Source organism: Sprattus sprattus (genome assembly GCF_963457725.1).
Source record: "Sprattus sprattus genome assembly, chromosome: 14".
In the NCBI taxonomy this organism is placed as follows: Eukaryota; Metazoa; Chordata; class Actinopteri; order Clupeiformes; family Clupeidae; genus Sprattus; species Sprattus sprattus.
The window spans coordinates 15,008,431-15,028,430 of NC_137912.1; the positions used below are offsets into that span (position 1 = coordinate 15,008,431).

General features: G+C 47.8%; 1 protein-coding gene across 1 annotated transcript in view; it reads right to left on the bottom strand.

Moving 5' to 3' along the window:
* exoc4 (exocyst complex component 4) overlaps window positions 1-20,000 on the bottom strand; it is a 116,625-nt gene that overhangs the window by 27,463 nt on the left and 69,162 nt on the right. Inside the window, 1 exon segment of the mRNA XM_080851124.1 lies at window positions 13,751-13,970. Coding sequence (XP_080707250.1) covers window positions 13,751-13,970 — 220 coding nt within the window.

A 20,000-nucleotide genomic window follows, 5' to 3' on the forward strand; every position in this document is an offset into this window, starting at 1 on the left:
CTGCTACACTTTCCTTCCGTCAGCGCCACCGCCACTGACGTCTCCTGTTGGTGACCTGTCACTGATGCGACGCCGCCGCCACGCAGCATGGAATGAGAGCAGTGACAGCTCGATTTGACTGTGTGTGTGTGTGTGTGTGTGGGTGTGTGTGTGTGTGTGTGAGTGTTTGTGTGTGTGTGTGTGTGTGTGTGTGTGTGTGTGTGTGTGTGTTTGTGTGTGTGTGTTTGTGTGTGTGTGTTTGTGTGTGTGTGTGTGTGTGTGTGTGTGTGTGTGTGTGTGTGTGTGTGTGTGGAGGGGAGAGCAAACCTGGGGATGGCAGTCATTGAAGATTAGACATGCTTGAGTGGCTAATAGACAGTGGTTTGGTAACTGTGGGTCCGACTCCCCAGTGCACTTCATAGAGGCGACAGCGTTTAGCAAAATGGCTCCTGCGTTGCAGGCTAGACCCAGAATTTGTCAATCACTTCAGCTTGAGGCATGTCTGCTGAGTTTAGGGAACTCCAGCAGCTGAGTGCATGCTTGGAAATGGTTTGAACAGGCTTGTGCTTTCAGCAGACATACCATAGGCTGGTAATAACCCAAGAGTTAAGAAATCCCTCTGGTACATCCAAACAGTCAGAGTTATTGTGAAAGGACTTCAGTACATTTAATGCAAGAGCAAATTTGAAAAAGACTCCAAAAGACAATAAGCATAGCATGAGCGTAGCATTGGCAGGGAGAATATCAGAGGCAATTCCCAGCTGTGACTGGACAATTAGCATTAGCAAGAAAGGCAGTGCCAAGCAGTAGCCTGTGGACACCAGGCGAAGCGTGAACACAGCTCTGGCAGGCGCGGTGGCCGTTAGCCTTGGACTCCTTTCAACAGTGGGGAAGATGCCTTCAGTTCTGGCACGGCACTGCACCAGGCCCACTCGGAGGTGCCTGTGGGCTGGCTGCAGTCCCGCACTCCCGCCAGCAGGGGGCAGTGTTGACCTGGGCTGGGCAGTGCAATCATTAGCGTCCCCTTTCGCGCACTTGATCCGCAATCTGTTAATATACATATCAATGGATTTCCCAAGGCGCCCCGTGCTCCCGCTGCCTCCCTCTGTCGAGCTCCCCGAAGCTTGCGGTGTGTAATGATCCATGCCGATGCCCAGTCTGCTGGCTGCGGTGGGGGTAGGGGTGGGGGGAGGGGCTGCATAGAGCTGGCTGCCAAGATACTCCTCTAGGGGTGCCCTGTACACAACAACCCCCACTACCTACCGCCTACCAGAATACACAGATCCGTGCCAAGACAAGCCTGGGGGGGCAAGAAAGTGAGGGTGGTGTGTGTGTGTGTGTGTGTGTGTGTGTGTGTGTGTGTGTCAGTATAGGTAAATGATATGGGGTGGCTGATGCTCAAACCAAAAATCAGCTGCATGCTGGAAACATCTCCATCACAAGCTTTCGTGCATGTCCATGTGTGGGCTTTTGTGTGTGTGTGTGTGTGTGTGTGTGTTTACTTACTCTCAGAACTGTGCCAGAACGCTGGCATTTATGGAGACACGGAGGCCGTAACTTCAGCAAGCTGCTGATATATCGACAACTAAATGACTCACTTAAAGTCGACTGGCAGCCAAACTCAGATGTAAAACACCTCCTCCTCATCAGTTCTCCACATCAATTCTCTGTCTGGCTTATTTCTGAAATCCTTTTTTGTCTTTGGATCGCAATCTCGGAGTCATTTTTTTCTCTCTCTCTCCTGCCATCTCAATCTCCCTCCCAATGCCACCGGAGCTCGATATCTCAAAGTAAACAAAGGCTGTGAGCTTCATTATTCAAGTAACAAATACCCTGGTGCAGCCCTCTCCCTGTCTAATTCTGCTCATTTAACGCGGCCATTCGTCTTACCTCCAGAAATCATTAAAAAGTAATCAGACCACAGATTGAGAGAGGAGTGAGGGAGGGAGGGAGGGGAGAACAGCAGGGGTCCATTTGTCCTGGAGAAACGAGGATCCTTCCATCTTGCTAAGCCCATCATGTTTGGACCGCACCAAAATGCCCACCTGACATATTCTCGCGCCTGAAGACAGATGTTGTTCCGAAACCTTTCAGAACCTGCGCGTTGCACACACTGCGCGTGAAGCCGCACGGCGTCACGCTGAAGCACCACAGGTCCATTTCAATCAGCGCGTACAGCTTTCAAAATCTACCTTCCCCTATTTTGCACCAGCGGCTGCTTCTTCAAAAGGCATGACCGCTGGATACCAGTCCTTTTCAGTTAGCCCAAGGCAGTTTTGGCTAATGACTGCAGGGGAAGGTTTATCAGCCGATGAACGGAGGAGAAATTGGCTGAATGCTTTGGTGGTGGTGGTGGTGGTGATGGGATAACAGAGTTCCTGCGGGAGCTAACGACGAGTGAGTGCTAAGCAGCAGCAGTATTTGGCTCAGCGGCGCCTCTCCAGCGCTAACACGCGCCACACAGATGTGCGGCTGCCGCGCACACCGAGTTGTCATAGAAACTCGAGTGATCGCACAGGAATGGCGAGTTATCAGGTCCTATAGGAACAGTTTGAGCTAAAGGAATTGAAAGAAGGGAACGGGGAGAGGCTCTGTTTGAGAGAAGTCTGACCTGGCAGTGAATGCCTCTATGTAACCACACAGTGAAGACTGGACTGGGGATGATTGGAGGAAGGACTGTCATAGAGATATGATGGCATATCCCTTTAATCATTACTTCAACTGTATTTACCACATCTCTACCAGCAGACATCAGTACAGTATCAGTACCGGTTTCAACCTCTCTGCTACATGCTAAAGCTAATGTCCCTATAGTGACCGTGACAAGGAAGAGTCGCCCTTGCCCCTGTAGCTTCCCCCTCCCTAGCTGAGGGGAGATGGATGTGCTGGCCACCGGCCCTGCAGATGGTCCGGAACGGGACCAAGGTGTTGGGTTGGGGGGGGTTTGAGAGGTAGGAGTCACCCTGTGGCCCCTGAAACGGGTCATGGGCTCTCGCCATTAATCTGGGGGCCCGACCCTGGCAGCGGCAGGTTGACTGGGGCAGAGCGTTTAACCCTCCCCGTTCTGCAGCTCCACTCACTGGGTATGTACCGGCCTACTGACGCGTGTGACGAGCCGTTACACACACACACACGTGCAGAGACCTCTCCTGGGTACAGGACAGTTCTGTGTGAGTAGTCCTGCAGCTGACAGTCCATTCATCAATGTCAGTGTGACCCCCCCCCACCCCACCCCAAAACTTCTGGAGTCTCTCCCTGAGCTACACAAAGGCACTAGAAGCATTAGCCCCACCACAGGGACACTGACAGCGTGTCCCATTTATCTGCTATAATGTGAATCCCAGCAAGAGGTCTTTTATTTTTCCAGAATATGCATCCCGTCTTCAACAGAAATGCAAAAGTCTCAGGGAATAATTGGCAACATTAATCTAAAGCAGAGTATAAATCATAAATGAAAGTACAGAATGGGAGGCTACGTAAGCTACATATTTTAGTAATATATCTAAATATTAAAGAGGCATGAAAGAGCTGTGTCAAAGTGTCTATGAGAAACCAACCTATGGCAATGGCAGTACACTACAGAAAGCTCCCAGAATTGTTTAACAAAATAATCTCATCTCATCAAGAGAGTCAAAAATAGCAGAAAACATAGTCTCATCTTGTCTAAACTTTATATCAGTACTCACTTGTGGTCATTAGGTTCTGGGCTATGGGGAATAACATAGTTGGCAGCCGGTATAAAAAGATAAATGTTTCTGCAGCCAAAACAGACTTTAGTTGCACTGAAAAAGTACATACGTTTTTCTGAAGTTCTAGCAGTGAGAAATCACCTAATGGCTTGTCTCGTGTACTAAATGTGTGGAGACAAAGTCCTTCTCCAACAAAAATCCTTGAAAGTGCAATCTCACTAGCAGAAAGGCTTGGCCATTATAAACTGCCTGGAAAGCTGAAGTGGACATGAGAAGTTCAGAGAGAAAGACATCACACTCATTCTCCCTCTCTTCTCTTCACAAACTGATATAATCCCTACAATAGAAACCACTCATCCACTGAATAGCATTAACATAGCTACAGGGAGAACGTGTGCATGGCTTGTATGTAAGGCATTAATGTGTGCAATCACCATGTCTCTCCATGAAAACAAAAACCGTGCACACATGCACATCAATAAAGCCACACACCCACTCAACCACAAACAGACACGCACATGTGCACCCACTTACACTCATACAAGCACACACTCAAACTTACACTTATCCAAACATACATACACAAACACAAACACACACACACATACACACACACACACACACACACACACACACACACACACACATGTATACACACACACGCAAATATGCATACGCACACACAATGCTTCTGCATGCAAATCCTTCCAGGACCAGATTAAGCATGAAGCCAAACAGACTGTCGATGCAACTGGAATGGAGAAAAATTGAATTCCAGCCAGACAACTTCCTTCAGTACATTCACTCAGCTCGCACAGAATGGAAGATGATTACCCAACATGCATTGGGATGTCCTAAAACCCTGAGGGACTACATTTTGTATTTCTGTTCACCGGCAGCACAGCTAACCTGTGTAAGAGGTGTGAATGCTAAGGTGTGAGGTGTCTGACAATGCTGACATGTTATTTGAGCTCAGCTGAGTTTTTAGGCCCGTGTCACTTAGCTTTACTCTTAACAGATGGGCCCGTCTTAGAGTGAGTTATTCGTGTGTGTGTGTCACAGTGATTTTGGTGTGCATATGTGTGTTGTTGACACTAATTAACAAATCATGCTTGCATTGTGTTGTGTCCAACCAGCCCCTCCCCAAAACTCCCACACCCCCGCTGCCAAGCGGATGGGTGTGTACCTCCTAATCATCACATACTCTACAGGGGGTCTCCGAAATGAACATTATAATTAGTGTGTGTGTGTGTGTGTGTGTGTGTGTGTGTGTGTGTGTGTGTAGCTCACCTCACTGAGGGGCCCCCTGAAGCAGTGCTTGAGGCATGCAATGTGCTGTTTTCAGGAGAGCAGACACATTGAGACTGTTGCTCCAAGGGGCGACACCCCCCCAACCCTTACCCACCCATCCATCCATCCATCCATCCACCCACCCATCCCTTACCCACCCATCCATCAACCCACCCCCCCCTCGCTTTGCCTCACTCCCTTTCCTCCCTCTTCTCTGTTATCTCTCTCTTGTCTCTCGCTTCTTCCTAAAAGAGTTCCATATGGGGCTAATGGAGCAGGAAGAGGAACAAACAGCCTCCACAGAAGGCAATGATATACACATTACCATAATACTACTAGTGTGGAGGCGCACACCGTGACACACACACAAACAACATACACGCACACACACACACCCCACACACACACTCCACACACACACACCACACACACACACCACACACACACCACTTACACACACACACACACACACACACACAAACAACATACACGCACACACGCACCCACACACACACCACACACACACACACACACACACACCACACACACCACACACACACACACACACACACACACACACACACACACACACACACACACACACACACACACACACACACACACACACACACACATTAGATGTTATTTTCAAGGGATGAATCCAAATACCCCAGGATAAAAGAACAATGAATAAAAGAAGAATAATACTGCAATTTTTACCCAAGACTATCGCAGCAAGAAATTCATAATGGGTCTGATGCCAGAGTTGCATTTTCCTCATAATACTTTTTTCCTCTCCTATTTTTGAAACAGTCATATTTCCTCAGAACTGCCAGCTCAGTTGGGATGACATTTCACCCCCCCACCCACCCCTCATCATTGGTGTAGCATAGGTCTCCCACAGGCAGAGATTACCGTTTCTGTTTCCTGTTCTGACACTCCTGTGTTGACACCCCAAACCAAGAAAGCAACCCCGGGCCAATCTGGGCTTTGTGCTCCAAAGCGATGTCAGATTACCCAGGCGCACCCGCTCGTCTTGGAGCCCACCTGGGCCTGGGAGGTGCTGCGCGAGCCCGAGGACGGGGCTGTGTGTGCAGGGGCAGATAACCAGGATGGCAGGGGGAATGGCTCTGGTGTGTGTGTGTGTGTGTATGTGTGTGTATGTGTGTGCGTGTGTGTGTGCGTGCGTGCGTGCGTGCGTGCGTGCGTGCGTGCGTGTGCCTGTGTGTGTGTGTGTGTATACGTGTGTATGCGTGTGTATGTGTGCGTGTGCGTGTGTGTTTGTGTGCGTGTGCGTGTGTGTGTGTGTGTGCGTGTGTGTGCCTGTGTGTGTGCGTGTGTGTGTGTATGCGTATGTGTACGTGTGTATGTGTGTGCGCGTGTGCGTGTGTATGAGTGTGTATGTGAGTGTGCCCATATGTGGTTCTGTAGGGGGTGTCTACCTGGGTTTTTGATTCAGTGTTTTGGGAAAGATGGCCAAAGAAACCCCGCTAGCCCCATCAGACTCCACATTGTTCAGTGATTGGTAGTTATTGTTTATGTGGTGAAGAGAAGCCTTTAATAAACAGCTGAGAGGGGGGGGGGGGGGGGTGGTGGGTGTGTGTGTGTGTGTGTGTGCGTGTGCGTGTGCGTGTGCGTGTGCGTGTGCGTGTGCGTGTGCGTGTGCGTGTGCGTGTCTGTGTGTGCAGCTGCTTCAGGAGGAAGCCAATCAGACACACAGCACACCCACCCACAAACACAAAGGTCACATTCATTAGACTGATTAGCTATGTGTATGTCTGAATGTGTGTGTATATCTGAATGTGTGTGTATGTCTGAATGTGTGTGTATGTGTAGGAAGGTCTACTTCCTTGTAATTATACCAGTCTGTGTGCATCTTTGTGATTACGAATGTGTGTGTATGTATGTGTGTGTTTAAAAGATTAAAAAGGTCAGCTTCATTAACAGCCATTTGACAGCAGAGGCATATCTGCTACCGGCTACCGGAGATGAGGATGAATGGAACAAAGAGTGATTTAATGATTCTCCAGGTGATTTGAAACCTCAACTGTGGATCTCCCAATACCCCAAAGACTCCTACAGCCACAACACTGCTGTCCCTTGCCTTAATAAAATCTCCTAATGCCACATTGTCTCCTAATAATTCAACGATGTCTCCCGGAGCCATAACAATGCAACTCTAAATCACAATTATGTTTCCCAATGCCTCGTCAATGTCTCCCCATATCCCAACACTATCTAAAACCGCTTCAGCTCTTGTGCAATATTATCTTACACTGTGCAACGATATCTCTTGGCTCAGTGGAATGGGGGTAGGAGTGCACAGCTGTACTGGTAGGGGTTGAAGGATGGGAAGGGGAGGAGGGGGTGGGGGGGGGGGTTGAGAATGGTCTTATGGAAGACAAAGTCCGAACACCAGCATCCCTAGCAGGAGGGTTACCAACAGGGGGGTTACGGGATCCAGTGGGCTGTTGGGGGTTGAGGGCATAAGGTGTAAGTGTATAGGGAGGGGGGGGGCAGAAGATTTATGGAGCCAATCTCCGACCGGCCAGTGGGGTGACCCCCCTCCCGGATGCGTTTCTAATTAAATGAATCAATCAGTGCGTGGAGAGGCGCAGCAGATAGCATCACGCCAGCGTCTCTCTGCCGGCTGGCTGCGGGAGTCGCCACACTCCGGCGATTGCATGGCCAAGGAGGTGGAGGGGGAGGAGAGAGAGAGAGAGAGAAGAGACAGAAAGAAAGCAAGAGAGAGAGAGAGAGAGAGAGAGATGGCCAGCAGGAGGGATGGAGCACATGCGGCTATCGCAGATGGTTACCGCATCACTGTTGCTGCGTAAAGACACTGGACTGCTGTCAGCCACACAGTCTTATCAGAGCGAGAGAGAGAAAGAGAGAGATGGGCTGTGCAGAGGCTTTTCAGATAGAGGCGGTACTAGTTATTAATATTAATATTAATATTATAATAATAATGACCTCTATGGGTCTCCACACTGATAGGTCTGTGTGTTATCCATGCAGCCACCTTGACATTTCACCTATAGCCATATAGCCAGAGCCTCTTTATCTCTGCCTCGAAGCATTTACAAAAAACAATGCGGAAGGGATTTTCTAAGAAGTAAACAGTGTCATGTTTTCAGTATCGAAAGGCACAACTGCTGTGTCAGTGCCAAAACCCCAGAGCCGGCCCATTCTGCATGCCAGCTTAAGTGAGGTGAAGAAGAGTGATGCAACTGAAATGACAGAGCTTCTGTTTCTTTCTCTCCCTCCATTTCTCTCTCGCTCTTTTTCTCTCTCTCTCTCTCGCTACCTCTCGCTCTCTCTCGCTCTCTCTCTACCTCTCTCTACCTCTCTCTCTGATGAAGAAATGTGGGGAGAATCAATTAGGGCGGTGCCTGCAGTGGTCTGGCTGGAGTGCAGTGGGCAGCCTCTGATCCTCACCACCTTAATATTCCTGTCTGCGGGGCTGGCAGGGCTCTCCTCCAGAGCACATGCTAATTAACACACGGCCGCTGAGAAGGGACGCCGCACTGTGAATACCTTGTGTTTGTGTGAATAATGTGTGTGCAGGTGTGTGTGTGTGTGTGTGTGTGTGTGTGTGTGGGTAACTGCTTGTGACAGCGCTGCCTCGTAGTGGTGGGGTCCACTGAAGTAGCTGAAATTTCTCCTCCCAGTTTCACCACAAATGTCTATCTCTCTTTCCCACTCGACCAAAAGAGAGGAGGTGAGCAACCCAAGGTAGTGTGACATAGTGTGAGTGTGTGTGTGTGTGTGTGTGTGTGTGTGTGTGTGTGTGTGTGTGTGTGTGTGTGTGTGTGTGTGTGTGTGTGTGTGTGTGTGTGTGTGTGTTTGTGTGTGTGTATTTGTGTGTGTGTGTGTGTGTGAACACGGGTGTCTGTTAATAAACTCTGTGTCTCTACTTCCAAGGCTTCCTCAGGGCTTGTGGTCAGGGGATTTTGGCCTGACGTTTACCCTTGGACCAAGCGGGGCTTACTGGGGCTTGAGGTGTGTCAAGGTGAAAGGTGGGGTTAGCGGAGTCAGGTAAGAGAAGTTCAGCGCCAAAAGAAGTGAACTAGTCAATATCAAATAACCTACATGCTACCAAGTAACCTTAACAGATAATTAAAAAACTGAGAATCATTGGAGCTCATCTTAATATTTATTAACTCAAATAAACAAAATATGTAGGCTATGGATGTTTAATTACCATCTAATTGTATTGGATAAGATTGGATGACCATTAAAGCTAATCTATTGCAAGGAAGAATTATATGTTAGCACAGGCAATGCTATCAAAGCCATGTTATAAATAACCTTAACACTTTACATTCCTATTTTCTCTTGATCAATGAATTATTAATGAAATCGAACATACAGTGGCATTAAATCGGAGAAATTTCAATTTGCACAACTGCCAGGGCATGATATCTGAACTTGAACTTCCCACTCGCATGTTAAATGGGTGATGTTTACCGCAAAGCGGCATGTTATGGGCGGGTTTAGGGCAAAACCGTGGAGCTATCGGCCCCGATGGTAAAAATGCAAAGGTTTTTTTTATCCCACGCTTGAGAGCCCAGGCCATTAGCCCCAGTTAGACTGAAGATAGCCCTAGCTCGTACTGGCCTGACAGTGGAATCACGGCAATTGGGTGAGGTAATATTTTGTTTTATGTACATCCCCTCAAGTCTTTCTTACTGACAACAACATTTGAAATGAGACAGAAAAAAAGTACACTCTCAAACACACCTGTGTGCACACAAACGCACATTCACTTACCCAAACAGCTCATTATTACCCTTACCACAGGAAATACCGTGCTTCACATGCACCATTTCACAGCTCCATTTGGCCAGACTGCAAGCAGCATCAGCATCAGCATCAGCATCAGCATCAGCTACACCGGACCTCTCTGCTCAGTCAGGTATGACATCACCACCACCACCTGCACCACCTTCAGCTCCTTCACGGAGACTCATGCTGCCTCGAGCGACCCCGACAGCTGAGACAGGACGTGGTGATCATGGTGCATTCAGACCCCATTATGTAGCATCGAGAACCGTCTATGTTGTGGCCTCCTAAGAGGCCAGAAGCCATTAGAAACCATTAAAACCCCTCTAACCACCTAAGCCATTAGAAGCCTTCGCCTGTCATTATCACGCCCCCTCTAAGGTCTTCACACACATGGGTTCCATAAATACCAGGTTTTGCAGAGATCATCTGGGCAGGTTGCCCAGGTAGATTAATAAGTCATTGTGTCCAGAATGTAATTTTGTGAAACCACAAGTGCATTTTCAGTAAATTTTTGTAGTCCTAGTCTATCTGGTTCCTTTCCTGAAGGCGACTATAACCTGCTACCGACAGAAGGCCTCCATTAGACCTGATTGAATTTCTACATTTAAACTTGCACTCAACCTCCCCAACATTTTCACCATCTTGGTCAGCCAGCAGAAATCGCTCAACCATGGTGACACAGAACAGTCCTCTATCCGTGATGGTAAAGTGGAAGAGGTGCCGGTAACACCTGAACGGCACTCGCTGGGCAATTCCAGCTGGTAATAGCCTTGCCATTCAAAGGGTAAAGTTACAGGCGTTTTTGCAGAGCAAGGTGTTTCTGTGTGTAGCGCTGTCGCTGGTGGTTAGGGACACTGGCCTGGTGAAGTGACACAGGCTGCAGTGGTGCCGTCAGTCGAGATTATCCTGTTATCTCTCCGCAGCACCCCCCCCATACAACATCAGGCAGGGCCACTGTCTGCTAGGGGAGAAATCAGCACACACTGTGGCAGGAGAGGCTGGAGACACCAGAGGAAGGGCACGAAGATGTGCAAAGGAGACAGACAGACACGCACACACACACACAGACACACTCTCAAAAACACACACACAAACTGTTTCTCCCCTGGAGCCAAACACATATCCCACCCACTAAGTTCTTTCTCCCTTTCTCTGTGTCTCTCACATTCACATTCCCCTCTCAGTCACTGCCGCGTACACAAATCATCACACCACCCACTCCTTTCATTTTCTCTTTCTTTATCCCTCCTACACACACACAGACACACAGACACACACACACACAGACACACACACACACACACACACAGACACACACACACACACACACACACACACACACACACACACACACACACACACACACACACACACAAACAATGACAAAAACCACACACACCAAGCACACTCACTGGGAGGGCTTGGTGGTTCCTCTCAGGCAGCTGGCCTGGCATAGGTGATTATATGCTAACGAGAGCGAGTGCTGCTTTAATTACACGTATCTGTCTAATGAGCTGAGCCCAAACAGAGTGAGCGGAGGGGTCGAGGTGCCGCGCCGCCGTGCCGCTCCACAGGTGCGGACTGGCAGATGTGGGCACGCAGGACACGCCGCTCGTCACCGCTGCCGTTTGCTGCTACCGACTGTCGTCTAACTCCACTTAGCCGAGTCTGCCAGACAAAGAAGTCGGGGAAAAAAGTTTCGTCACCTGCACAGCTGCCAGAGAAGCGAGTCCGCCGCTTGAGTCTCTGAAGCAGTGATTTGCACGAAGGATGCATCTTTGTGAGGTGCAATGGAAGCGGCGGGAAAAAAGCGGATATCAAACAGGGTGGTGCAGATTAAGTTCACCACTAAACTTCAAACACATGCAACAGTCCTAAACATTGTGGTCATGTGTACCCATTGCCACAGCAGTATGCCACACGACTGAGTTCAGTCACATATGAGTTCAATAGGTACACCACCTTTAACAGTTCTGTACCCACCACGTAACATATTTTATTGTGATTTAATTGTACAGCACTTTGGTCAGCGTGAGATTTTTTAAATGTGCTTTATAAATACATTTGACTTGACCTGCAGTGGCTGCAGCTTTTCCATGCATTCTAATACCATGGCAGTTAACCCACACTGATCATCAGAACGCACTAACATGAGGAGCACACTGAGCCAGATTTGACATCTGATGATACCTGTGGATTTATTTGCTTAAAATGTTGCGTGTAACTCAGGCACCCAGTGTTTCACGGTTCTGAGATGTGTGTGCATGTCATATCGAGTGAGACACAGGTGAGGCCATGTTTGTTTTTTAGACTTTCTAAACAGACCTCAGCCTTCATTCTCACCCTGTGGGTTTATGCATCATGGTGTGACATCATGACATGAGGGGATGTTCTCCTCCCCCAATCCTGTTATGCACTGTATGTCACATCTATTTGGGCCTTAGGTCGTGCAGGCTGACAACAAGACAGACAGTGAAAATAGACCAGTCGACAGGCTGCCCACCAAACAGACGGAGATTCATAGATGAGGGGACCGTTAGACATTGACAGATGACATATAAAGATGCGAGAGTGAGAGAATAAGTATACGGGGAAGCAGATGAGACAAAAGTGACACAAAGCAGAGAGACCAGGCTCGAGTGGTGACACGCACACAGCGGGAGGGCAGCGCAGGCCTCTTTTGATTGGGGTAATTAAGAGAGGAGAAGACAACAAAAAGCCCAAACAAAGATGCATCTTTATGAAGCTCCTGCTAACCGGAGAGTCACTCATTAGCTCAGCAGGCTAATTAGCAAGATGCCGCAGTCCTCGTTAAGGAGAAGTCATAATCGTAAACAAACGGTGGTGAGCTGTAGGTGGCATCCCTTCAGTAATGAACTGCCACTGTTCTCTGTTGAAAGGCCTTATCAAATACTCGCAAGCAAACATGAATGCCACATTCAAACATCACACACACTCATATATACACACAAACCAGTCACACACACACATTTATAAGCAGGTACAAACTCTAAGTGCTCAGATAAAAGGCCACCCTTCAGATGACAGGTTTCTGCACTGAAAGAAAAGGTCGCCTCATCCCCCACCCCCAGCTTTCAACCCCTTAAGGCCACTTCCTCCAGCTCTTCAATCCAATGGCAAAGAGCGAGGCCCCTGTAGACCAGGCAATTGCTTGGTGAGATGGCTGTCCAGCCTTCCACGATGCACTGCCTTAATGAAATCATTGACCCTGGCAAAGTCTAAGTGCACATTCACCACAAGAATGCACTGGTGTGGGCGCAAACGCATCCAATCAAAAGTTCAACGCTGCCTTCAGGAGTGTACATTCTGAGAAATGTAAAAAAAACGGTGGATGCGTGGAAGAGGTAGAGAGGGTCTTTTGGTCACTTAGATGAATGCTACAATGCGACATACTTATATATAACTTTAACTTTATGTAACCACGCTTTAAAACCGTCTGCAGGCGGAAATAACATTGGGCACTGTGACTTGAAAGATGTGTGCTACGGAGGAGTTGTGTGGCAGAGATAAGGCTACTTCCTGTATAGCAGGAAGCTGGGGGGGTGGGGGGTGGGGGTGGGAGGACTTGGACAGGACATTCGACAGCTGCCTGAGAGGGGGAGGGTTGATGGGCCGTGTTACACAACTGCCACTTTAAGTGCTGACGTGCGGGGGTCAGGGGAGATCAAACACAATTTCGCCTCCAATTATGATGCAGTGAGATATGTGGGAGGGTGGCCGTTATTATCACTCACAGTGTGTTAGTGAGAGGTGTGAGGGAGAACCCTCAGGGAGAGACGAGAAGAAAAAAAATCATCCTCAAAGCTGATCCAGTTTAAAACAAGTCACGGCCATCAAGACATTTGAGCGCCCACCTATGAAACCAATTTCTTTCCAAAACGTGGGGCTCCGTGAATATTTAACGAATACGATGATATAAGGAAGCCAGAGCGACAGAAAGGAGATAATAGAACCGTAAGGAAAAGGAGAGACGTGTGTGGTACCTGCAGCACCGGCCGCTGGACGCCCAGAAGCTTCATGGTGTCGGCGCTGGCCAGGATCTTGAGCGGGTCGGCTACCTTGGTGACGGTCTCAATCTCCTTGTTGATCTCCGTGCGCACCTGGTTGAGGAAGAGGTCGTTGATGTAGTAGGTGAGGAAGGTGCGGAGCTGGCACTGCTTGGTCTGGCCAGGGCCCATGTTCTGCTCCACCTCCTGGATGAACCTGGACAGGGAAGAAAAGCAGAACAATGTCACACGTGAGATACTGCTTCTTTAACTATACCACCAGCAGTCGATGTGGATCATTGGAAAGAATGGAACATGTAAAATATGTTAAGTGGAACATCTGTGAATAAGTGGATTAGTGGATAAGAAGATCATTATTTTTCACCCTTTCCTAGACAAAGATATTCAATCTACATCAATATCTGAATCAATTAGCCACTTTGGAAAAAGCACTCACAGAATATCCTACAACAGTTTTGAGAACTACAACAGTGATGAGAAGTTTAAAACAAGACCCGAAACAGACTCATTATATGATATAGTCTTTTTTATAAGTACTCTATGACTCGTGAATTTTTATTATCATCCAAACAATTAACAAACCACACCTGCACTGACAACAAACAGTCTTTATACTCTGAGGTGCAATACATCACTGCAAACCTGCTAGCTACAACTCCATTATAAAACAAATCAGAAGAGTGTCAGTTAACATATTCATAAACATTCCCAGCAATAGTTTTTTGTAATGGTGCTTTTAGAGGCTGTTAACAGCTTCAAACACTTCGGCTTTATTCACTGCACATTTTGAAGGTTCTTGAAAAGTTACTCTCGTGTATGTGCACTCTTCCCTGCATTTGTGAAGGTCTATCCCAGTGTCGAATTGTGATCATCTTTAAAAAAATAAATAAAAACATGACCCATAACTGAATATGGATTTGGAAAAGTGCCAGAAGTGACTGTGTGGAGTAGAGTTACATTCCTGTGACAAGGCCGATTACAAGGCAGTGGACTGATGAGACTGGACGTGACTTTGGGAGAGGGGACAGGCCATCGCATATAAACGGAGCAGAGGAGTGCAGAGCCGGGCCTGGAGACTTGCGAAGGGGAAGGGTGATTGATCACCCCGCAGCTAGCGCTGCACCTTAGCCTTGCCTCTAAAGTGCTTAACTCAGCAGTGCTTCCATCCTATTTGTCGACCACGGGCCGAGGGGAGTGAGCCGTGCAAGTGAGTTTGCGTGTCTGTGCGTGTGATGAGAGTGCGTAAGTGTGATAAGTGAGTTTGTGCGTACGAGTGTTTATGGGAGCACGTCAGATTTAATCTAAAAAGAGGAACAATTCCAGACAGAGAAGCTAACACGTATAAAAGGTAACTGTGTGCATGCAAAGTACGCTCACAGTCGAGTACTCATCGGATGCCTCGATAATGCCATGCAACCACTGTAGCTTATTCATCATAATCCTTCTCCTGTGTGCTGCAAAGCTATGGTCCTCAACTTTCATTATGCACTAACATCGAGTCATTAGCATCAGGATCATTTTTTTATTGCCACGTCTGAATGGAGACAGTAGACATGGGCACGACACGAAGAGCGTGCTCCACGGTGAAAGGCCCATTATTTGCGCTATTGTCCCGAGCGCTCGTGGGAGTGATGGATAGTGGCCGCGAGCGGACAGATGGATCGGTTCGGAACATGGCACTAATGCTGGAGTAATGGGCAGAGGGGCAAGGAGCTGCTTTATTTGCACAAACTGCCATCTGGCTGAGAGCCTTGGGTCCCTGATGAGGACCTTTGCTTGGATGGGCCCTGTGATCAAGTCTTCGCATCTTAGGCCACTCAACACATGAAGTTGGCACGCTAAATGCTGAGTCTTATAAGCAATTTGATAACAAGTTAAAGCTAATTGTTAGTTACAAGCAAGAGCACTGACTTCACCAGACATGTGGGAGCTACACTGGGACTTCACCGACACCCATAGCAACACATCTCAAGATGACTAGATGATGGACTTAAAAGATGAGGAACACAAGCTTATCCTCCTGCTTTCCATATGTGCGTGCGCACACACACACACACACAAACACACACACAGACACACACACACACACACACACACACACACACACACACAGTCCAGGTTTGTCTTCCATCTCCTATCGATCACCTCTCTCCTGAATTATATTAGACATTTCTCTGTTTCTAAGGAGTACTTCTGTAGTGCAATCACAAATGTCCTCCCTCTCCTTTCAACTCAGTGATCTCGCAGAAAAGATTCAGCGGTGCTGTGTGATAGATGAAAAAGTTTAGCTTTCCTCAACTGCTCGACCAATCATGCACTGCCCTTCAAACAGTATGGCATAACACAGCTACCAAATACAAATCCTCATTTTAGGATGCTGAACTATGTCACTCCTTACAGAATAAAAATAAATGTCAAATGAAAAAAAAAGATGTAACGTCATGGTCAAACACATCCACCTCACCTGCTTGTGCACTGGCTGAAAAAATAGCGATGCCATGCTACAGAATCCCATTCTGTGTGTGTGTGTTTCCTGTGTTGTGGTGAAGGCAGCATGCCTCTCATGGCTATAAGAGTCTACAGAACATAATGGCCAACAGCAGGCAACACAGGAGGGATTTGTTTATGGATGCGTCACGCATAGACACAAATAGAAAGCCACCAATGGCACGCTGCCTCATTTCTACTCCTATATGATTAATGTGCAAGCAATGCCGTCTCTGACAGCATCCAGGACGAGCACGATTCCCCGTATGGAAGACCCAACTGCACCAGGCTAACCATTTGTGTAGGACAGCGGCTGAGAACCACAATTAGTTGTCGTTGGAAACTTTGGTGAGTCCATGCTACGTGACACGGTCTATGCTCATTCCTCATCTCTGCCTGACCGGCAAATACCAACTGCCGTCTGACCACACAGACGATCTGTTGCTATGCAACAGTCCGAAGCACTTCTCCCACTTGTTTTCTGACTTCTGAGACGACGGCGTCCTGAAAAGTTTGAGCTTTGTTCGTAGTAACAGCGAGAGAGAGAGAACTCTTACTCCGTAGTTCTTTTGATCAGACGCGCCGAGAACTTTCGCCCTTTCGGAGTTGGACGTCTCGTCAAGTCCAGTCTTGCGCGTTAATAAGAGTGTCTCGGGAGATCCTGCTGAGGGCTGATGTGCCGACAGGCCAGTCTTTGAAACACCGGGCCTCAAGCTGCAGCTTTGAGCATGGAGAATGGGTTCAGGATTAGGGCACAGGTGGAGTGGGGATGGGCAAAGGGGGTGCAAGCAGGCCCCTCCTGTTCTCTGGATTGGTTTCACATGGGAAACACCAGAGGTAAAAGTGAGGCCTTGAGAGACCCAGATGGGCGTCTGACAGCCATTTTTTGGTGCGGCTGAGATGACAAAATTGACGCCCAAAGCCATGGCTGATGAAACATGTGCGCAGGGATGTCAGATGGCTGCCTGCCTGAAGCACAGGTTATGCGAAGGCGACGTGCCAGTCTGGTTAATAAGCTAATGTGTTGTCCTGGAGCGTTTCAACTCCTCTGGTATCATCCAACCTTCTCACACAAATCTTCCTGTCGGCTGGCAGCACTATTGTTACTGTTATCAGGAAGATGTCATAAAACTGCTGAAACCTGGGCGTATAGCATTTTCTTGGACAATGACGTGGAAATATTGTCAATAAAATTAAAAAACAAATGTTAAATGAAAAAAGAAAGGAAAGGGAAGATGAAAGCCAAAAGACGCTGCATGTCATACGATGGCGCTGGAGAAGTGGTCATGGTCGCCACAGGGCATGGGCTAAATGCTAAATGACTAAATGTAAATGGCTATCAACGCCGAAAAGATTTAATTATGGAGCGAAGCCAACCTACTTACAGGACGCAAACCACAACATCACCCTAATGCCACCTAGATTCAGTGTCTGGACCTGGACCTGGACCTGTGACATGCACAACCAGTCCGGGGGGTCTGAATGTCACACAACACCGGCGCCCAAGTGTGCGAGATGGAGAGCTGGTGGGGAAGAGTAGGGGGGGTTGCATAACTCAGCTGTTAATAAGGGGATTACAGCAGATAATTAGAGACGAGTTCCAGCGCCTTCTTGGGGGGGATGTGGGGAGACCAGAATTACAGTGGCATGATCGGGACCAAATGGCAGACGTAATTGTTCATCGAGAGGCAATCTTCAGCTGTCCGGCAGCTAATGAGACTGACACGAGACGGAGGGATGGGGGGCGGGGGTACATATGTGTGTGTGTGTGTGGGGGGGGGGGGGCATATGGGTGAGGAAGAATCCGCAGAGGGCAACAGAATAAAGAGTGATGTTCATAGCCCACGACAGGAGTAAACAAGCTCTCGTACGAGTGCATGTGTGTGTGCGTGTGCGTGTGCGTGTGTGCGTATGTGTGTGTCTGTCTATGCCGCAATGCTAATATGGATGGATTTGGTCCATTATCTGGTCGATGCGTGACTGCATTTGGATACATCTTAAACTCATGCGAGTTATCCCGTTAGCACAAGTGCTATTGAACGCAGAATTTGTCTCCCTGAAAATTCATTTCCACTCTTAGCGGAAACACTACTTGTTTTAATCAGTGCCTAAAATGGCCGATAAGATGGGTTTGACAGTGGCATAGGGCAGCAAATTGTTGCTTCAAAAGGCATACTGAAGACCTGCAATGAACTCTCAGTGAACAACTCTCTCCCCTCCCCTGTGGTGTGCGCCTTTCCTCAATCACACACTACCTCGCTAGTCATACACAGGGCCCAGTTTATTAACTGTGCCTGTTGTTGATTGCGCTACAGATTCTAATTAGTTGTCATTAGAGAGCAGATGTCAGTGCCTAAGGCCTGGTGCATGCCCTCCCCGCTTGTGAAGAAAAGTCACAGCAAAACAACAGGCACCATTCGTCAGTCTGCACAAGATGAACAATTAAACTCTTAGCAATTAAACCATTCAGGTTAAATACATGAAGAAATTCTTATGCATATATTGTTTTTCTTCTCCGATTCATTAATCATGAACTCCCAGGCACTCTGTGGCATTAAGTAGTTAGACGCTTCGTAAGTGGCTCCACGTGTCGATTAAGTCTCTCACAACATCAGAGAACATTTCTTGTTATCATTATATGTTCACCTCTGAAACAATTGAAGCATAGTGGCACTTGTAAGTAGAGTATTTTAAGAAGGTTACTGCTGTTGCTGTTTTCAAACTACAAACAGGCCTCTGATAATGACGCAAATGTTAGGTGCAAGGCCAAGGTGTCTGGGATTTATGATGTGTGCGTGGCATCAGAAGGGCAAAATCATCTCCCTCCAATCATGGATGTAATAAAGATTTGCTGCACCAGAACACTTAACAGGCTTTATGCCGCATGCAACAGCACTTCTGCTTTAATCCAATATGCTGCAAAGGCAACTTTTTAATGACGGACCTCCTGCTATGCCAATACCGCTGTCTAGAAAAAAAAACAAGACAGTATACACAAATAAATAAATAAATACAATTTATGAATTTATGGCTGTTTTTCTTTCCATTGCAAATGAATGTCTCAATATAATGTTTACAAAGGGCTTATTACGAGTTAATACCAGAATGAGATGAGCTGAGGGAGCCACTAGATGGCACTGTGTCAGCTCGGTCCAATGTGCTCTGCACTGCACCATCTGTGCGAGCCATCCAGGCAACCCCAGCCGAGAGGAAAATGCTTTGAAAACCGGCATTAAGATTCCATTTAGTGGGTTACAATCTAAACTCTGGCTGCCGTGTCATGTGCTTAGCTTCTCTTTCGGCGCAGCACACAAAGACGCAGAGAGAGAGAGAGAGAGAGAGAGAGAGAGATTGAGTGAGAAAGACAGAGAGAGAGGGAGGGGGCAAAAAAATAAATATGGCTGGCCCACACACACGCCCACGGGCCAGGACCAGAGCGGACCCCCTGCTGTCTGCTCCCTCTCTCGGCCCTACACATTTAACACTCACACACAAACACACACACTTATACGCACACACTTGTACACACATTGGCACACACACAAACACATGCACACACACAGTCTCAACATCTAAAATAATGAATGCAGGGATGGAGAAGCAGGAGCCGAGTCTTGTAATTAAAATACATGTGGGTGGAAGAGTGTGTGTGTGCGGATTTGTTTGTGTATGTGTTTGTGCCCGTCTGTGGACGTGTTATGGATGTCAGAACATTTTAGTTTTTTAACTAGTTATCAAA